Source organism: Mercenaria mercenaria, chromosome 12 (genome assembly GCF_021730395.1).
Source record: "Mercenaria mercenaria strain notata chromosome 12, MADL_Memer_1, whole genome shotgun sequence".
Lineage (NCBI taxonomy): Eukaryota > Metazoa > Mollusca > Bivalvia > Venerida > Veneridae > Mercenaria > Mercenaria mercenaria.
Window position 1 is genome coordinate 45,425,649 of NC_069372.1, and position 19,729 is coordinate 45,445,377.

Here is a 19,729-nt window from a genome sequence, read left to right on the forward strand (position 1 = left end):
GGTCCTCTGTCGGAATCAATCGATGACAGTGCCGTGACAACATTGATTCACAGTCCTCCCACAAACTGCCGTTTGCTATACCGTATTAATGTACAGGTGTGACACGAAAATATATTCATGTCTGGGATTGCAGCGATTTGTTCATATGCTTGTTTTCATACTGATTTAATGCCATTTTTTTCAACACAATCCGTTTATGCAACCCTGGTCAGTTAACAAAATTCTATCATCTGGTACTGCCTCGTTCCCTGCGAGTAACTAACAGTTTATATGATGCTTGAAAGATAAGAAAAAAATCAAATTTTACATTGTTAAAAAATTTTGACCCGAAACTGGATCTTAATATATCATCTGTTCATCCTGCTCGAGCGTGAAGAAAAACCCCAATTCCTTTTTATTCAATAGACTGGTTTACCAAATTAAAAGAATAACATATGAATAACTTTTTTATCAATATGATAATAAAGATTTTTAAAATCTTTTTTCTCTGTCCCCTAGGCTCTATGCGTTTTGAATAAAAACTATCCTGTAGACCTGAAGGCCAACCTACACCCATATAAAGTCGTATTCTCCAATAAAATATTATTTACAAAATTATAATAACTAAATACTTTAAACCGACCAATTTAATTTGGGGGTTAAAACTTACGCCATGATCTGTATACAGGAAATATTTTGTCGTCTGTTATAAAGTGTCGCAGTGCATTATGGCCGTTTAATCGGACAGGTGACAAACCAAAACAAGTATGGCGTCCTTAGAAACGCTCGAAACGAGGCTGTAATCCGGTAGCACGATTGTATGTCAAATAAAAATGTGTTAAAAGTTTAAAACATTTTAAAACAAAACTTTGTTTATAAAAAAAGTTGGCCTTTTGAAATATGGAAAACTAGGAAAAAGGAATATTTACTGTCAATAAAGGTAAGGATTCATTTTTCTTTATTTTTGACAGGGTTAAGATCTTTGCCTATAGGTATGAAAACAAAACCCACAGAAGTTAACGGCTTATGAAAAAACTGTTAAGACTTTACAAGAACGGTGGCAAAAGTATTTGTAAACTCAATACATATATTAAATAGCTGAAAAGAATTTGCCTTAAGAAACATGTTTGCAAAACACACATTTTACTATTTTCATTATAAAAAAAAATCTAACTTGGGGTTTTTCATCTGTTTAAAAAGAAATAACTGCATTACAATTGTTGGTGTATGAAAACTGTAAGTGAAAAGCAACGAAAATAATGGTGATAAGATCTACCTGACATTAATATTTAGAAATGTTTGATATATTAACATAATAAATTTTCAAGTTCCCATAAATTTTCGCTCACATAAAAAAGAGAAGAAAAAAAACAACAACAAAAAACCCAGTCGTTTAAAATGATTAGATAACAGAAATTCAAGTTATGTCATAGGTACGTATGTGAGCGAACTTGAACAAACTTCAAAAGTTTACTTTTCCAGATATATCTTTCAATTCCACGAATAATTTTATCATAAAAATTGCTATCTTAAGTCCTTTTAAATGAATACCTTATTAAAACTTTAACAGCTCCAAATTCAAGTGGGTTATCTTCCTGTACAAGCAATAAAAATTAATTTCAACTTCATAAATGACCTATCTCTTATCAAAGTGTGTATACGTTACGACAGTACTGTATTATATGAATATTTTCAGATTAATTTCTATCTAATATTTACTTGTACAAGTGGAATTATCTGTGTATGACTTTAATAAAGAAATCGATGACTTTATCATTTTGTTCTGTTTAAATATGAAATAAAATCGTTTACGGCCATTCAATACTCGTTACTGCTTAAACTGAATCGAATTTCAATTTCATTTTGAAATGTGTCAATAAAAATGTAATCGAAACCGTATTGTGGTTGTCTTTTTATGTGTAGCCTAAGTCAATTCTATTTCAATGGTATCGTATTTCTGCCTTTCAAAGGTCTTACATTATTGAACAGTTTAAAAGGTGAAAGTACAAATTTCTCTTATTGTATTAGTCTTAAAAAGTAAAAGGCATCGGTAGCTTGTTCAAACTCCGCCAGTACCAAGCCCGAATAGTTTAACAGGACACCAAACATGCCCGTAAATTCATTAACGATCTGAATCTAAAATCAAAATGCTACACTGTTTCTTCGTCATCCTTGCATTATCCTAATAAAACTTGGCAGTGAGATAATATCAAGTATATACAAAATCTTTGCAAAGTTTCAGCAGTGAGAAGTTGCCGGACTCATATTAATGTTCTTGCATAACGCTGCCATTTGATTGGTTAATTCCAAGTTTGAGCTGAGAATTGACCAGTAAGATGCTTGGGTCCACTCTCAGTTTTATTACCCAGAGAACTTTTTTTCCGGAAAAAGACATGAAGATGATATACGTTTTCTTTGCAGTCGAGTTATAATAAAAATTATCTTTCGTGAAATTTAATAAATATTATAACAAACATTTTGCTTTAATGATATTTACGATATCTTACTTTAAACTTCACTAATCTTCGCAAAGTCATGTGAAAGTGTTTTATACGTCTTGTTTTATATTAAAAATGCATATTGCTATTAAATAAACATAAGCATGTCCAATCACAATGCTTATTAGTTCTTCTCTCTGTTGCAAAGGAATTATAAATTCATAGTAGCTAGTAAGATATACAACCGTGGAGGTATTTGAGGATTATATTAATGCATTGTTTTCTCGAGATTAAAAGGTAATTGAGAAGTACAATCGTAAGATTGCATTCTATTGAAATGGTAATGCGATCACTTAAGAGTCGTGAAATATTTAATCTGAAAGTTAAAATGCCATTATTACAGGGATTTATAAGCATGTGTTGTATATATTCACTTCTTAGTTCGAATGTAAATGAGGCGTGCCATGGGAAAACCAACATAGTGGCTTTGCGACCAGCATGGATCCAGACAAGCCTGCGCATCCGCGCAGTCTGGTCAGGATCCATGCTGTTCGCTTTTAAAGCCTATTGGAATTAGAGAAACTGTTAGCGAACAGCATGGATCCTGACCAGACTGCGCGGATGCGCAGGCTGGTCTGGATCAATGCTGGTCGCCAACCGACTATGTTGGTTTTCTCATGGCACGGCTCAAATATCTTTTTGTTAATAATATATGTGAGTATGTTCAATTATTCATTTAGTGGCTTTTTTACGAGGATTTTCTTGCTGTGGTACAAACGTACTTTCTAGGCTGGACGGGACATTCAACCCAATAAATTCAACTGTACAGTGGACAGGTTCATTTAAACAGAGGACATTTTCCTGTCATCTGTAAATAAGAGTAAGACATGCAATGGAATAAAGATGTCATTTGCAAAAACAACACCCCAACCATATAAACTTCGTCATGATGGCGACGATATTCTATTTTGCATCCCTACATGTGTGTAGTTACAAATACGTCAGTTTCGCTCGAACTCGGATAAATTTATCTCCACCCTTTGCTCGAACTCATCGTCAAGACCCGGCAAAATCTCTATGTTGTATATTGTTCCGAAAACTCGAACAAACTTTGCCGGTTCCGTCGAGTTCGCGCGAACGAAGTTTGACTGTATGTATTTATATATGTATTTTATAATCTATTTCTTAATGCACTTTTAAGAGTGCTTTTATGTCATAAGTGCATGTATAGGAATATCTTTTATTACATAACTATCTACGCTGTGGGTAATAATTTGTATAAATATTTTAAAATCTAATATTAACTCTATTAGATTTTTTTCCAATTTAATCTCAAACAACCTTTAAACCTCCTTTCATTAAAATGGGACTATCATTTTAAAGGTATTTGTATAACACTGAAAGTAAACATTTCATATCCACTCGACAAACATAATAAGCATGTTGAAATATTATTATAGGAGAAAAAAGCGATACTTATAAGAGATTATTGTGTCAAAAAGCTTACTGTTTTAATGTTTACTTAACGCATGTTTAGGTGCTGAAGTAATGGCCACTGCAGAATAAATTACAGCTATTGTCTTGGGCAAAAGAGTGAGTGTTCCGCGCTAGTTAGTGCCTAACTGAACATCATTCAGTAACTATTAAATGTGTTTGTGTTACAAGATCGAATTTTTTTTAATGATCTAGGGCTTCCGAAGCGTCTTTATAATACTTAGAACATGCTTCACGTCAAGTATATAAATAAGAGTATAAACATTAACAAAGACGAAGTCCTCGTATTTTTTATGTTTGATGTGTTTTCCTTCGAAATTTAAAAATAATTTTACATTAAAAAGAGTATTTCTGTTTATCTCCCTTTATATTAATGGTCATGTATATGTCACAGGGTGAGAAAAATGTGCAGCCAGACTCGAACCCGGGGCCTCGGAATACCGTTCCGATGCACTACGGACTGAGCTACCCGGCCACCTACATACTTTCTCCCCGTTTTAATATTCAAGTCTTGTATTGTGATATATTTCTCCACCATTTTGAAATTCGTCCTCGAATTTCAGCGGGTACTTTATATGTAAGCAATTGCAGGCATCAGAGACTAACCAGTGTAATGCCGTCACGGTCCAATGTTGGGCGCCAAATGTCATAGGGTGAGAAAAATGTGCAGCCAGACCGGGACTCGAACCCGGGGCCTCGGAATACCATTCCGATCATCTGCCAACTGAGCTACCCGGCCGCCTACACTCTATTCTCCCCATTTTGATATTCAAATCCTATACCGTGACATATATTTAAGTCCGCATTTAATTACCGATTATCTCCCTTTACTGGTATCATTATTACCTCCTTTGTCTGGAAATACATACAAAAAGTACCAACAACAAAAAAGACCCCCTCCAACAAAAAACAACAACAACAAAACACACACACACACAACACCCCCCACCCGCTCCTACCAAAAAAAACAAAACAACAACAACAACAAAGAAACATCAAGATATGACGGCGTGATAATAACAATGACTGAATTTGATATTTCTTCCTTTTAGTAGAAAGCAAAACTGAAAATGTCTGTAGGAGATTAAATGGCGAAAACTAATGGACATTTGCCATAAACGTATTCATTTGAACAGCGATTAGCGATATGAAAGATTTCTGATTAATTCCTTTGATGTATCTGGCTTTTCAAACACTTTTAACCTTGATCGAAGACGTAATCACGCATGTCAATTTGAATTCTTTATGAAAACGCAAAATTAAAAGTGCTCTATGACTTTAAATAGTGAAAACTAATGAATAATTGCCATAAACAGGTGTGCAGTTTAATTATATACTTCCCGTTGGTCGGACTTTCTTTTGAACGCAATTCTTATGGTCATTAATGATCTTGACCTTTCCTTGTTAAATTTGAGATCTCTTTATCTTTCCAATTATTTTCAGGCATTAAAAACTAAAAATAGTGCTTTATTATTGTTCTATATCCAGTGGTTATAATTTGTAAACCTACAACCCTATTCAGAAATTTAGTGCGCCAAGGTTTCCTAACTACATAAAATTTATGAATATTTGTTAATGCACAATACTACTTTTCAATTTGAAAGTAATTATGTATGTACACTGTACATAATTTTATCGAAGCACTTTAATTTGATTTTGTGTTGAAAATCTCTTGTCTGTTGAATGTACTGGTTGAACGAAACGAGATTACCAGTCATATAGGATGGGAGTTTTTGGTTGCTATTTGTTTTAAAAATGAAAGGTTCGTGACAGTCCCCTTTTGAAATTTACCATGATTTGCCCGTGTTTTCTTGGTCAGATAGACTAACGCGCACGAAATATCTACTTTTCGTTGTCACTGTGCACGGAAATTATGCTTGTCTCGTAGTCGTTATGACTGCCCGTGTTTTCCTTCGTGGCACAAGTACATGAGCCCGACATATCAGCTATTTCGTGGAAACCATGATTTTTTCTCGTGTCTTTCGTTATTAGATATATAGATTTATATGCAGTTTAGACCAAAATCTCGACTTGGAATGATAAAAGATTTATGGGTCTATAGAGGTAACATACATGCATGATCTGAAATGTTGAAATCTGATTGCACGTAACTTCCGTGTTTCGTAAATATTTAATACACTTGTCATAAATGGTTTCTTGCTTGATTAATTGGATCGATAACACACTGTTTGTTTAGCCATTGTTACAGATGAAATAAAAGATATTTAGAACTGACTGGTCCATTTCCAACAATTTTAATCATTCATATGCATGCTTTTGTTCCAAATTATAATCTTTAGGGCTCTTATTTGCTCGTAAATCCAGATGGCCTATAAAGTGTATGTACATAGTTTGTTCTTGCAAAATATAACTTTAAGATAATTTAAGTTATGAAAACGCTACATCATTTGACAAGTGCACCTAGTAGTTCTGTTCTAATCGAATATAACCGTGTTTTATCAGATAATTTGTCCGTTAATGATTTTCTTAGGTGAAGCCGCGGTGGTAATTAAATTTGAAACACGGCCTATTTCAGATAATTCATCTACTTAGTCAAAAATCACGATAAGTATCGTGAACGATTTGAATATATCGATTATTTTGATATATCATTGCAATATTTATTCTGCCTCGATTAAAATCAATCCATGGATTTGCTGTCATATACATGTAAGTCCCCGGTAATATAGCCCATTTTAAACAATTTTTGAAGGTATATTTGCATAAGATGTAAAATTGAGATGGCAGGATTGATTTTGTAACATCTTGTCAGTGATGATGTGCCTTTATCATTCGCAGGTTATCAATACATAGACATGGAATGATAGAGCGTTTTCTTGTGTGACATTTGAGAAATGCCTTCAAATGTCACACTGCAAAAATGGACAGATAATTGATTTTGTAACATCTTATCATGAGACGTCCCGTTATTTTCCAAGTGTTTTGTACCATATTCCAACGCTATCTTTTAACCATAAAAGAATAAATTCGACTTCTTGTTACGTTTCTTTTAAAGGACAGTGAAGACTGTTTAAATCTACTAAAGTGATTAATCAAGGATGTCTTTTCTTTATCATTGCATTATGGTGTTTGGTTAATACTAATATATTCTAGCTCGATTGTGATGTCGTGATAAAAGCTTCAAGCTTATTTGAACCACTCTCGAGTCCGCATTCAGGAAAAGCCAGTGCTGATATCTTATAAGGAGGCATGGCTATGACCACTGTGGGGCTCGCACACACGGCCCACTGTTGAGCGGCCTTTTACCACTACACCACCGTTTCCTTTCTATACCAGTGTAGATTTCAAAGCAAAAATTAGCAACACAAACTTATATGCACATGTTCAGCAAAGCAAACACGCTGATTAAACTTCCGTTTGATGTCATATCATTGCTATTTTAAAAAATCTTCTTTGACGTCTCTAACATGGCGTCACTTTTTGCTTACAAAATGGGCTGCTCCGTCAACATATCAGAGCATGATCCTCGGCCGATATGACTGTTCTCGGTAACATTTTGACTAAAGACAAGCTAACCTGCTACTATTGCAATGCATTCCTGACTTATATTTTGTTCCACCCACTCAATAGGTCATACGGCCACTGCTGTTGGTAATGCAAACTTGGTAGTGTTAATGTACCATTTTCCCGTGCATTACAAGCATTATGCTGATGACAAATTATTCCCAATTTGCACAAAAGTCATATTAAACTCATTAACGAATATTACATTTTAACATTGTATTATGTTGAAGACAATGTTTGAAAGATTATCAAATGATATTGTCACTAAATCTGACATGAATAAATCTAGGGTCATTAACTCTTTGTATACAGTTCATTAGGCTCCGTATGAATTTATCAATCAATGTTCATAAACAAATATAATACAGTTGTTCTTATTTCCTCAATCAAAAATAGCTGGTTAATGGGGCGCTTAAATGTTAAGTTTTGATATTATTAAGTTTGAAATTCTATAAGCGGTATTTAAAATCAAAACACCGAAGATATATAGCCCCGGTGATCGTCATTTGTTCACACGGAATATTTGAAATAAGATACTCTATTTAGAGTAAATAAGTTGACAATCTAAGACACAACGTATATCAGGTTGAATTTATTGTGATTTTAAAGTAAAATACATGTAGCTTTAATCGATCATGGTGGTTTCTTAAATAGCGGGAGACTTTAATTTGACAATATCGCGATTACATGTAGTTAAATAATGTAATAATACTGCTAGGCGTATCAGTTCAATTTACGTCACCTACTCGTTCCCATGGAAACTATCATGTCATGAAATTAATATAAACGGTCATAGTCACGACTGAAAAATATACAAAAAATCCTCTGTTCAGATTGTACTAAATGGTATACGAGACATGAAGAAATTTAGTCCAAAAAGTCGAGTTAATTTGCAAGCATATATGACTGCAATAAACTACAGTAGAATATAATAACAACTTAATTAACAACGACGTGTCTGTGAATATGAAATCCATAATAAATACCACTTAATTGAATCTGGTCGGACTTCATTTCTTTATCAAACATTCTGTAGCAAAAGAAAACGATATATTTCAATTTATATATATATACAATATCATCTTATATTATCTTTAAATCAAGTGACATTTCTTTTCAAGCTAGGTCAAGTCAACTAGAAAATTATGAAATTATATTTGTACAGTGCCTTTTCAACTGACTAAAATAACATAATCATAAACTGATCAAGATAACGAATCTATGTGCTCCGCGGAACGAAATTAATTGCATATCAACGGCTATTGAAAACAGATAACATTTGATTGATCCCCAAGAAATCATTTCATTTTGATAAAAATGTCGTCAGGAAAGCACGGGTGTCGTCTGCCAGGCATACGGAGGTTCGCTTTTTTATTTCAAATAAAACTTACGGAAAACTATTTTATACGGGAATGAAGTGCAAGGTATCAAAAACATAAAAATATCTGCAGATTTTAACAGAGAACTATTCTTTAAGAAAAGGGTGTGAGAAGTGTGATTAGTACCAAAAGTTAAAAAAAAATACCATGAACATCTAGTGTTTAATTGAATATTATTTTAAAATCTAAGTATAACAAACTAAAATTTTAACAAGAACGCTTAGAGTAATGTTGACAAAGCTCGACTGGCTCAAAAGACTATGAGTAAAGCGTGTGTGATGGTATTAAAAAAGACGTCGAAGTCGGTCAGATGTTCATGAAATAGTCTTTGAATGAATTTAACGTACCATCAGCTTCAACAAAAATGTGAAATGAATGCACAAACGACTTGTTTGAAATCAAATATTGACAGCCTGCATTTTAACCGTAAAACGGAGTTATTTATCGAACTTAAATAATAAACACGCTACTAGTGAGGTCAAAACTGTTTTGACAGACAGACGAAACTTCAAAATACCGACCACTGAAGGACTATTTTCAAAGTTTTAGTGCATTAAAATAATAATATCTATTTTGTTTCTTTACAGTTTCGGGGGGATAAAAATGAAGGAGCAGACGTACGGTTGGTATCCTTCCGCCAAGAATGTGTACGAGGACAGGAGGATTGACACACTCACACCCTATCGTAAGCATACTTTTTGCAATCATTTCTAGACCATGTTCATTTGTTTCTGTCTGCTGATCAGCAAACTCCGCATACCCCTTTTTATCGTAAAAGTTTGACCAGATATTGAAAGATTCAAATCGTCAATATTTCCTGGATGTAAAGATAAAGTAAACCTTTTATGAACCTGTTTAAGTAATTTAGAAATAGAAAACACACAAAAAATTCCTTCTGTTGAACCACTAGTATACTCTTCTTGATGTCAGCAACGAACCATTGGAATGAAATGACATCTCAACTCTTTCATTTCAGAACTAGAAGCCTTGTACAGGTACCGTGAAAGCAAGTATTACCAACCTGCGGTGACCCCGCCAGAGGAAAGAACATCCCGCGGTAAATCTAGATCCACATCTTCCCGTGCAGGTAGCAAGGCAGCATCAAGACAGTCCGACAATGAAGCACACTTAAACTTGCAACCAAGAGTGCAAAGCGCACCGATTTACACGACTTACAAACCGCCGCCAAGATTAAATCTTCCTACGCCTCAACAATGTTGGTCTACGCATGTACCGGAAACGGAAATAACAGTGCTACCACCACCATCCGTTTCCGCTACAATGCCAAGAGAGACAACTCAAAGATCATCTGCATATGCGCAGTCTGTTCAAGTTCAGTCACCAACCACTGCCGTAAGCCCTTCAAATGTACAGAAAATAGCCCGTATACAGAGTGCCACAGTACGTAGAGAAACTCCTGCAAAACCACAAAGACCGGTAAAATCTGCCGGTCCAATTCGACCATCACCTAGCCCAGTTCGCCAAATACCGACACCTCAGTCACAGAGCTATACTCCTCAACCGTTACAAACAAATTATTTCGAATGCTCATGGCCGCAACCTACCAGTGCAATTAACATCGATGACATACCTGCACCAACAAGCGTTCAAATTTACGAACGGCCACCGTCAGGAAGAATTTCAGTTTCGCGTACAGCGCCGTCGCCGGCAGAGCCAAAGCGAGCTACACCTACCCAAAGAAAACTTCAAAGTCCATCCAACAGACCTCCATCAGGAAAACGGACGCCATTACGCCCAATGGCACCGTCTCCGTATAAAATGGATTTACATCTTGAGGAGGATGAATATTTGGGAAGGAGTGAAACGCCAGATTATGATGAAGAAGTTAAGAGGCACGGATGGATGATGGAAGTTCACGGTGATCCTCTAAAAATAAAGTAAGTTTAATATGTAGTTTGTTGAAAGTTGACCACAGCACGTATCGATTATAAATGGTTTGAAATATTCTAAAATTTAAATTATATCAAATATTTAATTAATGTTATTTATGAAATGTCTGGGCGAAAATTTAAGTTTATTGACTACGTGTTTTGAATTCCTTCTGAACTGAATATCCCGAAAAGTTCACTGACTTAATAAATAAACCTTTTTCAAACACGTCTTGTTATTTAATATATTTAATTTCAAAGATATCTATTCAAATACATGTAAACTGCTCCCATCTGCAGTTGGGAAGCTTTTCCTTATAAATTCATTTTGAAAACTTTGATAGCTACGTTTTCATGATACAAAAAACCCAAACATATCAAGTACAGGTAAAAGAATAAATACTTGGTTTTTATTTCAGTCATTCTGTAAGTGTGTTACCTCAATTGGTAGTGTTAGATTCAAGAGCCTGTAGTAGGGATGGTTTTCAAATCTTTGTTTCTTCTTTTTTTACACCGGGTGTAATGTCATTTTAAAAGTCTTTTCTAAATTACACAAACATTTTTAAAATATGACTGTGTAAACACGGCATGTTGAGGTAGCGGACACGTTATTATGTATTCTGTGTATTCAATTTCGGCATTCTCAACCTTGCGTGCAATGAACTATTTTAATGTCCGAAGAGACCAGCCTACGGAAGTAAAGTGTTCGTGTTTACTCGCCCGAAGAAGTAAAAGTAGATAACAGAAAGAAACGAAAAAATATGTCATGTATGAGGATCGAACTTCCAAAAACTATTTTCCCCATGTATAGATTGTCATTTACTACTAATCACGCATTAGATCTAGAGTACTTATAAAGTAAGTTTTTTTAAAACTATCATTTTGTAGACAAACAGACATAATTCGTTTCTTTGTATTTATATATAGTTTCTCGGGAAAAAGGGCATATAGACTTTAAAAAAAATCATATGTATTCCGTGTTTGGAAACAGATTATAATGAGGCCCGTCTTGTTTTTGTGGTCAAGGGAAACAACAACAAAAACTCCTATCTCGACATTCCCGTATAGATATCTATTTTTCTGTCGGACGTATATCTTTGTATTTTTAAATATCAATAACAATAATTGAGTGATTAAGGCAAGAAAATGAAGACCTATGATGTGGCGAATGGAAAATCAATTCCTGTGCCTATAATGGTGTATGCGACATTGTGTTTGACTGCAGTATATGTTATGTCTACTCATAAACTCGTGTTTATATTTCACTTTCAGGAAAGTTTCCCGCCGTTTGCCGTATACGGTCAAGGTCGACGAACCGGAAACAGAGAGAGACCCGCCAAAAGTTCATATGGAAAATAATGAGACATTCTTTTTGAACACGATTCCTAAAAGACCATTTACTTTTGCTATAGATAAAGAGTGGATATCAGAAACAATACACAAGAAACGCATGGAAATGCAGAAGAAACATGGTTTAAATTATCGATTTAAGAACTTTAGCTTTGTTTACTAGTGTTAGAATTTCATGTAAATATCTTTTAAATGCTTTCATGTAAGGAGCAAAGGAGCAAGAAAACGTGTTCCTAATGCAAGTTCATCAGTTCAAAAATAATGTGCATGTATATTGACTACAGTGGTCACGTGACGCCAAGGCCTACATATACTTTACATATCCATCAAGACATGCGGAGCCTTTCGCATCACACTTTCAGTAAAGTGAATACCATTTCGTAGACTTTGAATAATTGTAAGTGCTGAATTACAGTCTTTTCGAGAATGTGTAAATATTTACAGGATCTTTTGCGATGATATCAATACTATTCAGCTGTGAAAAATACTTTACCGTTCTGTAAAGGAGGATTGATTACTATTGACATTTTTGTGGGTCATGAACTGGTTATTTTCGTTAATTTTTGTCCAATAATTCGCCAAGAAAGTGATAACTCGACAAAAACTTTTCCATTTAAGGCAGTATGATAGTAATAAGTCTGAATTGAAAAGAAATGAATGTTCTTTTTTTTCTGTATCATGGATACAAGGTAGAGTACCGTAATGATAGTCGGTGATTTCCGTCTAGTTACGAACTCTCGTTCGTTATGCAATTCGGCATTATTCGGAACGTAAATGTACCTGAACGCGCACGTGGCTTTCGATAAAAACAGAGAATGCCGAATAGAGAATATGTAATCAGCTGGTTGTCATTGTGGGCACACTACCTTAATCTTGACGTAACGTGAAAATTCTTTTTTCTGCATCGTCATGCATATTTTTTATGATTCTCTAAATTTTAAGTCTCTGCTTTTTTCACCATGAAACATTATTTTGCTAGATATCTACTTTCCTTTTAGATAATATGGATAATATGTGCTTTCTTTAAACATTTTCTTAGCAGAAATTCTCGTCATATTTAAATTTAGGCAATGCTAAATCATCTACCCGTATATTTGCAGTAATTTATAGTTTGTACTTCGGATTTATTATGCAGTTCATTCAAGTTTACTTAAACGTTTCTGGTTATGTAATTTTACAAGAAAAACCATCAGGTGTTATGTACCATTATTTGCTTTAAAAATCAAACCAAAATTTTTAGGAAGGATAAAGTATACTTAAAGGATTAATTTCATTGAGATCTAGTTTGTATACGGCCTTGATTTTACTGAATTTAGTTTAAATTTTAGGTATACATTCTAAACCATCTCTCTTTAAAAACTATCATTTAGAGGTTAAGAATGAAGCTAGCCTTTGAATATAGTAAAATGTGAAAAACTTCATTTTCATTTGCATTTTTTTCGAGAGGAAAAATGAATTTTTCAAGAACTATGAAATGGGTCTGCCAATAACAAAATGTTAAAGTTTCGGAAATTTAATGTTTGAATATTAAAATGGAAACAAAAACCTACATAAATTTCATTAAAAAAAAACTGTACAGAAAGAGGATTTATAAATGGCTATGTGAAAACAATGGTTACAGAGACTGTCGATCCAACCTATGATTGGCGGATTGGAAAAATGTTTATAAAAAAAAAGCTTATGTATGCTAGTGTTTCATTTTCAGCTCTGCATTATAACACTGATTTATGTACATACCTTTTTTTAATTATGTGATATTATTTCATGAAGTTTATATATACCCTGTGTGATAGCATTCATATATCAGAACATTACATTGCTTTTTATGCAGTTCTTTGATATTTATTTAAATTATGGCTTTTTAAAATGTTTAAAGTTATACTACACCCAGTATACTAATGTCAAATATGAAAATATGCTTTGTTATATGCATAGTTTAAGAAAATATAAAATTAACAAGTATATGTTTATTAACAGTATTAAACATTAAGTTTTAGAGAGTACACACTTTATACTCATTTAACTAAACACAACATAAATGTATACTAATGCTTTGAAGACTGGAAGTTTTTTAAACAAATATTTGTTGCTGCATGATATTTAATTATGAATATACAAGTAATTTACATATTTAGTAAATTTAAATACATTTGTTGAGTATTTTCTGTATTTGAAGGAAAATATCTAAAGATAAAATATTTTGGTGAACGATGAGCACGGGATGGCTTTAAATAAAACACATAGTGTAACTTAAGTAAGAGTTAAATTTTGTGTCAATTTCAGTGATTTGAATTTATAATTACTTCAGTATAGTACTGAAATAGATTATAAACATCCACAATAATTTAACGAAAAGTCTAATATAGTGTGACACTATGATACATGTGTGTTATCACAGGGTGATTTGATACAGACAAAATGTGATATCATTGCCATTTTGTTATTATAATTATTTAATACATTGTTTTTATGTAGTTTATATACTGTAACAGGGTCCATCTAGGGAAAATCTATTAAAATATTTTAAAGCTTCAAATTGTATTCCTTTTTAATTCATCTCACACCCTGTTATCCTTATATCTAGCTAGCCTTTCCCGGAATCAATGTTTCAAACAGCAGCTACAGATTTTAACAAGAGCTGTCAGAGGACAACATTGCTTGACTACAAATAGGCGAGTGTAACAGCTTTACTTTTCTTGAAGTTGTCGAGCTAAAAGTTCTTACCAGTTCAAGTAAAATGGCATTTTACCAATACATTGATACAAGTTCTGTGGATAAATATTCTAATATACAACAAGAGTGCCATACTGTCACAAAAATGCCCGTCGGATGAAAACTTAGAATCAAGCAGACAAGGCTAAAATTAGCAGTTTATCAAATAATCCAAGGGCCATAATCCAAGAGTGCCTAAGGCGATTTGGGTGGTTATCGAACTTGGCCAAGACATTATGCCTACAAACATTGTCAGCAAGTTTGGTGAAGATCGAAAGAAAACTGTTTGACTTAGAAAGCTGACAAGGCTAAATTCGCAGTTTTTTGAGTAATTCAAGGGCCATAATCCTAGAGTGCCTGGGGCAATTTGGGTGGTATTATGCCTACAAACATTGTCTGCAAGTTTGGTAAAGATCAGATGAAAACTGTTTGACTTAAGAGAGAACGATAACGCTATATTTGCAGTTTTATTGAGTAATTCACAGGCCATAATCCAAGAGTGCCTGGGGTGACTTGGGTGGTTATCGGACTTGGCCAAGATATTATGCCCAAAAACATTGTCAGCCAGTTTGGTGAAGATCAGATGAAAACTGTTTGACTTAGAGAGTGGACATGTTTTGGATACCAACCGGACGCCTGCCTGCCTGCCCTGGGTGTTCATATAATATGTCCCGCTCTTTCAGAGATGGGCATATAACAAGAGCTGTTTTCAAATGATGGCCACTATATTGGCCAGTTAAATTTCCATTCCAGAGATCACTATAATCTTGATCTTTGACGTGCTTACCCCCAACATGATAGGGATCATTTACTGACCACTGGTAATCTATAAAAGTTTATGACTTGGCTAAAGCATTTTCTGGTTATCAAGCAGAAACCATATTTGGTCTCTAGATCATTGTGACCTTGACATTTGACCTACCGACTCCCAAAAACCTTGGCAATCATACTATGAATATTGATGGCAGTAGCTAGCTCAAGGGTTCTTAGTAATATAGCAGAACCTATTTTCAGCTTTGTTGTACAGTGACTCCTAAGCAATAAAGGTCAGCTACTGACCAAGGGCAATCTTTCTAATGAAGTTTGAACAATGTAGGCCAAAGCTTTCTTTGCTCACCTAGTAGTCACTGTTTTCACTTTCAATGTTACCGAGACCATGACCTTTGACCTACAGACCCCCAAAACAGCATGGGTCATCTACTTATCACAGGAAATCATCCTAATGAAAACTGATAATGTAGGTCAAAGCATTACTATTAAGTTACTTCACAGAAACTGTGACTGTGACCTTGACCTTTGACTTACTGACCCCAAAACAGGGATCATCTACTGACCACAGGCAATCATCCATCCTATGAAGACTGACCATATTGAAATCAAGCCTTTTCTAGTTGTTCAAGGAACCGCCCGAGCATCGGTCTACGGATCGTGGGGTCGCGAGTTCGATCCTCGGGCGAGGCGCATGTTCTCCGTGACTATTTGATAAACGACATTGTCTCTGAAATCATTAGTCCTCCACCTCTGATTCATGTGGGGAAGTTGGTAGTTACTTGCGGAGAACAGGTTTGTACTGGTACAGAATCCAGGAACACTGGTTAGGTTAACTGCCCGCCGTTACATGACTGAAATACTGTTGAAAAACACGTTAAACCCAAAACAAACAAACAAACAAACAAACAAACAAAGTTGTTCAAGAATGACCAACAAACAGATGATGAGCCAATCAATACCACCCTTAAACAACACAACTTCTAGCATTATTACCAAATATTGGGAAATATATATTAATAAGGAATATAATGTCATTAATTAGGTGATTTCATATTGAATTTGTTACCACGCTGAGGACTGCAATCAGATGTTAACGTCTTCCATCCGAGTTGATTAACTGATTAAATTAAGTGAATAAGAGATTGATTCTGAAGATTCTACAATGGCTGAGATGAAGCGAAATGAGCCGCGCCATGAGAAAACCAACACAGTGTGTTTGCGACCAGCATGGATTTAGACCAGCCAGCGCATCCGCACAGTCTGGTCAGAATCCATGCTGTTCGCTTTCAAAGCCTATTGGAATTAGAAAAACTGTTAGCGAATAGCATGGATCCTGACCAGACTGCAAGGATGTGCAGGCTGGTCTGGATCCATGCTGGTCACAAATGCACTATGTTGATTTTCTCATGGTGTGGCTCAAATATATTCTCATATGACTTCAGCAATTAGCACACTGTACAAAAGGAAATAAATATTTGCGGGTCTAAAAGTTTGCAAACTGCCAATTCCAGACCTTTCACATGCAAAAATATTCGTGAATCAATGAAAACTGACATGCCAAGGCTAAATTTGATTATCTTAAATTCATTTGACTGTAACGACATGCCTTGGTAAACATGGAAATTTACCACGGATGATATTTTCTTGATTTCTTGAATTTGCAAACATTTTCGCATTGCAGACTTTTCTACATATACAGTAGTATTGAAGCAAATATTACTTAAGGTGATGTCACTTTTTGAATTTCCGGTGAATAACAAAAAACCAAAGAACATTCAGTTCTTTCCAAAAACCGTTATATCATGATTCAACCAAATAGTTTCCTTTGTCTACCAGAAAGGAACAATTCTTATATCTTAATATTGAGATTTGATACCTTTATAACAGACAATAAACTAAAACAATAGACATTCATATGTGACGTCGGTGAGCTCAACAAAGCAATTTCAAGCACAAATATTAATGTGGAATATAAAGTAAGTTGCACATTACAATATCCGTCCAAGATACTTTCAAAAACCATGCATTTGCAGAATAGAGAGATAAAAATAAGTTTGACAGCTCGCGAAAACTAATGACAAATTTTGACAGGTATATGATGACTCATGACCTAATTAATTTTTTTCTGTTATTTCTAACTTCCAGATTGATTTCATAAAATGGGTATTCTTTATTGTAGCTTACAACTCATACATTTAATCAATAAAAGAATATATTGTTACCTCATTGTTGTTTTGTCTATCCATCTCTCGTACGAATTCCTATTGTTTCAGTCATTTGTCAGTAATTAGAGCAACTCACAGTATTGCAATCATACAAAACACATCCCTTGTTTGCACATAGATATTGAGGATCTATCTAATTAGCACATGTATTGGAAACACAATTTCAATACCGCCTGTGTATTGTAATAATGCTAAACTATCTCAGTGGTGACGTCTCCTTAATTTGTAATATTAAATATACACCTTTGTATGTTATCAAGACAGTAATTCATGTTATCTCATATTACCCATCAATTTTCTACTTCTGAAACTGAAGATTTTATAAAGACTTTTTATCTCTCACAATGGAGATTTTATGACTGATTAAAGAAACAATTTCACATCTCTGTACTTTGTCTTTTGTGATGAACAAGTTTTAACAGTTAGTTCATATTATTGTTTCAATCCAATAAGGAAGTTCTGTTTGGAATATGAAAACAAGAGGACCATGATGGTCCTGAATCACTCACCTATCCCCACATGACCCAGTGTTGAACTGAGTATGACGTCGTTATTTCTATTATTTGACAAAGTGACCTAGTTTTTCAGCACATGTGACATAGATATCATCAAGATAAAAAATTCTGACCAATTTTCATGAAGATCCATTGAAAATATGGCCTCTAGAGAGGTCACAAGGTTTTTCTATTATTTGACTTAATGACCTAGTTTTTGAAGGCACGTGACCCACTTTTAAACTTGACCTAGATATCATCAAGGTGAACATTCTCACCAATTTTCATGAAGATCTCGTGAAAAATATGGCCTCTAGAGAGGTCACAAGGTTTTTCTATTTTTCAACCTACTGACCTAGTTTTTGACGGCACATGACCCAGTTACAAACCTGACCTAGATATCATCAAGCTGAACAGTCTCACCAATTTTCATGAAGATCCATAGAGAAATATGGCCTCTAGAGAGGTCACAAGGTTTTTCTATTTTTAGACCTACTGACCTAGTTTTTGATGGCACATGACCCAGTTTCAAACCTGACCTAGATATCATCAAGATGAACCTTCTGACCAATATTCATGAAGATCTCATGAAAAATATGGCCTCTAGAGAGGTCACAAGGTTTTTCTATTTTTAGATCTACTGACCTAGTTTTTAACCCCACGTGACCCAGTTTCGAACTTGATCTAGATATCATCAAGGTTAACATTCTGACCAATTTTCATGAAGATCCATTGAAAAATATGGCCTCTAGAGAGGTCACAAGGTTTTTCTATTTTTAGACCTACTGACCTAGTTTTTGATCCCACATGACCCAGTATCGAAACTGACCTAGATATCATTAAGATGAACCTTCTGACCAATATTCATGAAGATCTCATGAAAAATATGGCCTCTAGAGAGGTCACAAGGTTTTTCTATTTTTAGATCTACTGACCTAGTTTTTAACCCCACGTGACCCAGTTTCGAACTTGATCTAGATATCATCAAGGTTAACATTCTGACCAATTTTCATGAAGATCCATTGAGAAATATGGCCTCTAGAGAGGTCACAAGGTTTTTCTATTTTAGACCTTCTGACCTAGTTTTTGATCCCACTTGACCCAGTATCGAAACTGACCTAGATATCATCAAGGTGAACATTCTGACCAATATTCATGAAGATCTCATGAAAAATATGGCCTCTAGGGAGGTCACAAGGTTTTTCTATTTTTAGATCTACTGACCTAGTTTTTACCCCCACGTGACCCAGTTTCGAACTTGACCTAGATATCATCAAGCTGAACATTCTTACCAATTTTCATGAAGATCCATTGAGAAATATGGCCTCTAGAGAGGTCACAAGGTTTTTCTATTTTTAGACCTAACTAGAACTGTCACAGGAGTGACTCATACCCCCACCATACAGTCTTGTCACAGAAGAATGGCAACCATAAGAAATCTTAACAAGAGGACCATGATGGTCCTGAATCGCT

General features: G+C 34.6%; 2 protein-coding genes across 3 annotated transcripts in view; one reads left to right on the forward strand and one right to left on the reverse strand.

Annotated features, from left to right (window-relative positions):
* The window catches only part of LOC123535436 (twinkle mtDNA helicase-like), an 84,740-nt gene that overhangs the window by 10,461 nt on the left and 54,550 nt on the right, over positions 1-19,729 (reverse strand). The gene's annotated exons all lie outside the window — the stretch shown is intronic.
* LOC123535437 (proteoglycan 4-like) lies at positions 710-14,590 on the forward strand. 2 transcript variants are annotated; one of them, XM_045318098.2, is made up of 4 exons: positions 710-919; positions 9,403-9,500; positions 9,792-10,713; positions 11,977-14,590. In XM_045318098.2, the coding sequence occupies exons 2-4, from the start codon at positions 9,419-9,421 to the stop codon at positions 12,215-12,217; spliced, it is 1,245 nt and encodes a 414-aa protein (XP_045174033.2). In that variant the 5' UTR covers positions 710-919; positions 9,403-9,418; the 3' UTR covers positions 12,218-14,590. The 2 variants fall into 2 exon arrangements, with proteins under 2 accessions (XP_045174033.2, XP_045174032.2); XM_045318097.2 differs by lacking the exon at positions 710-919 and adding an exon at positions 8,739-8,797.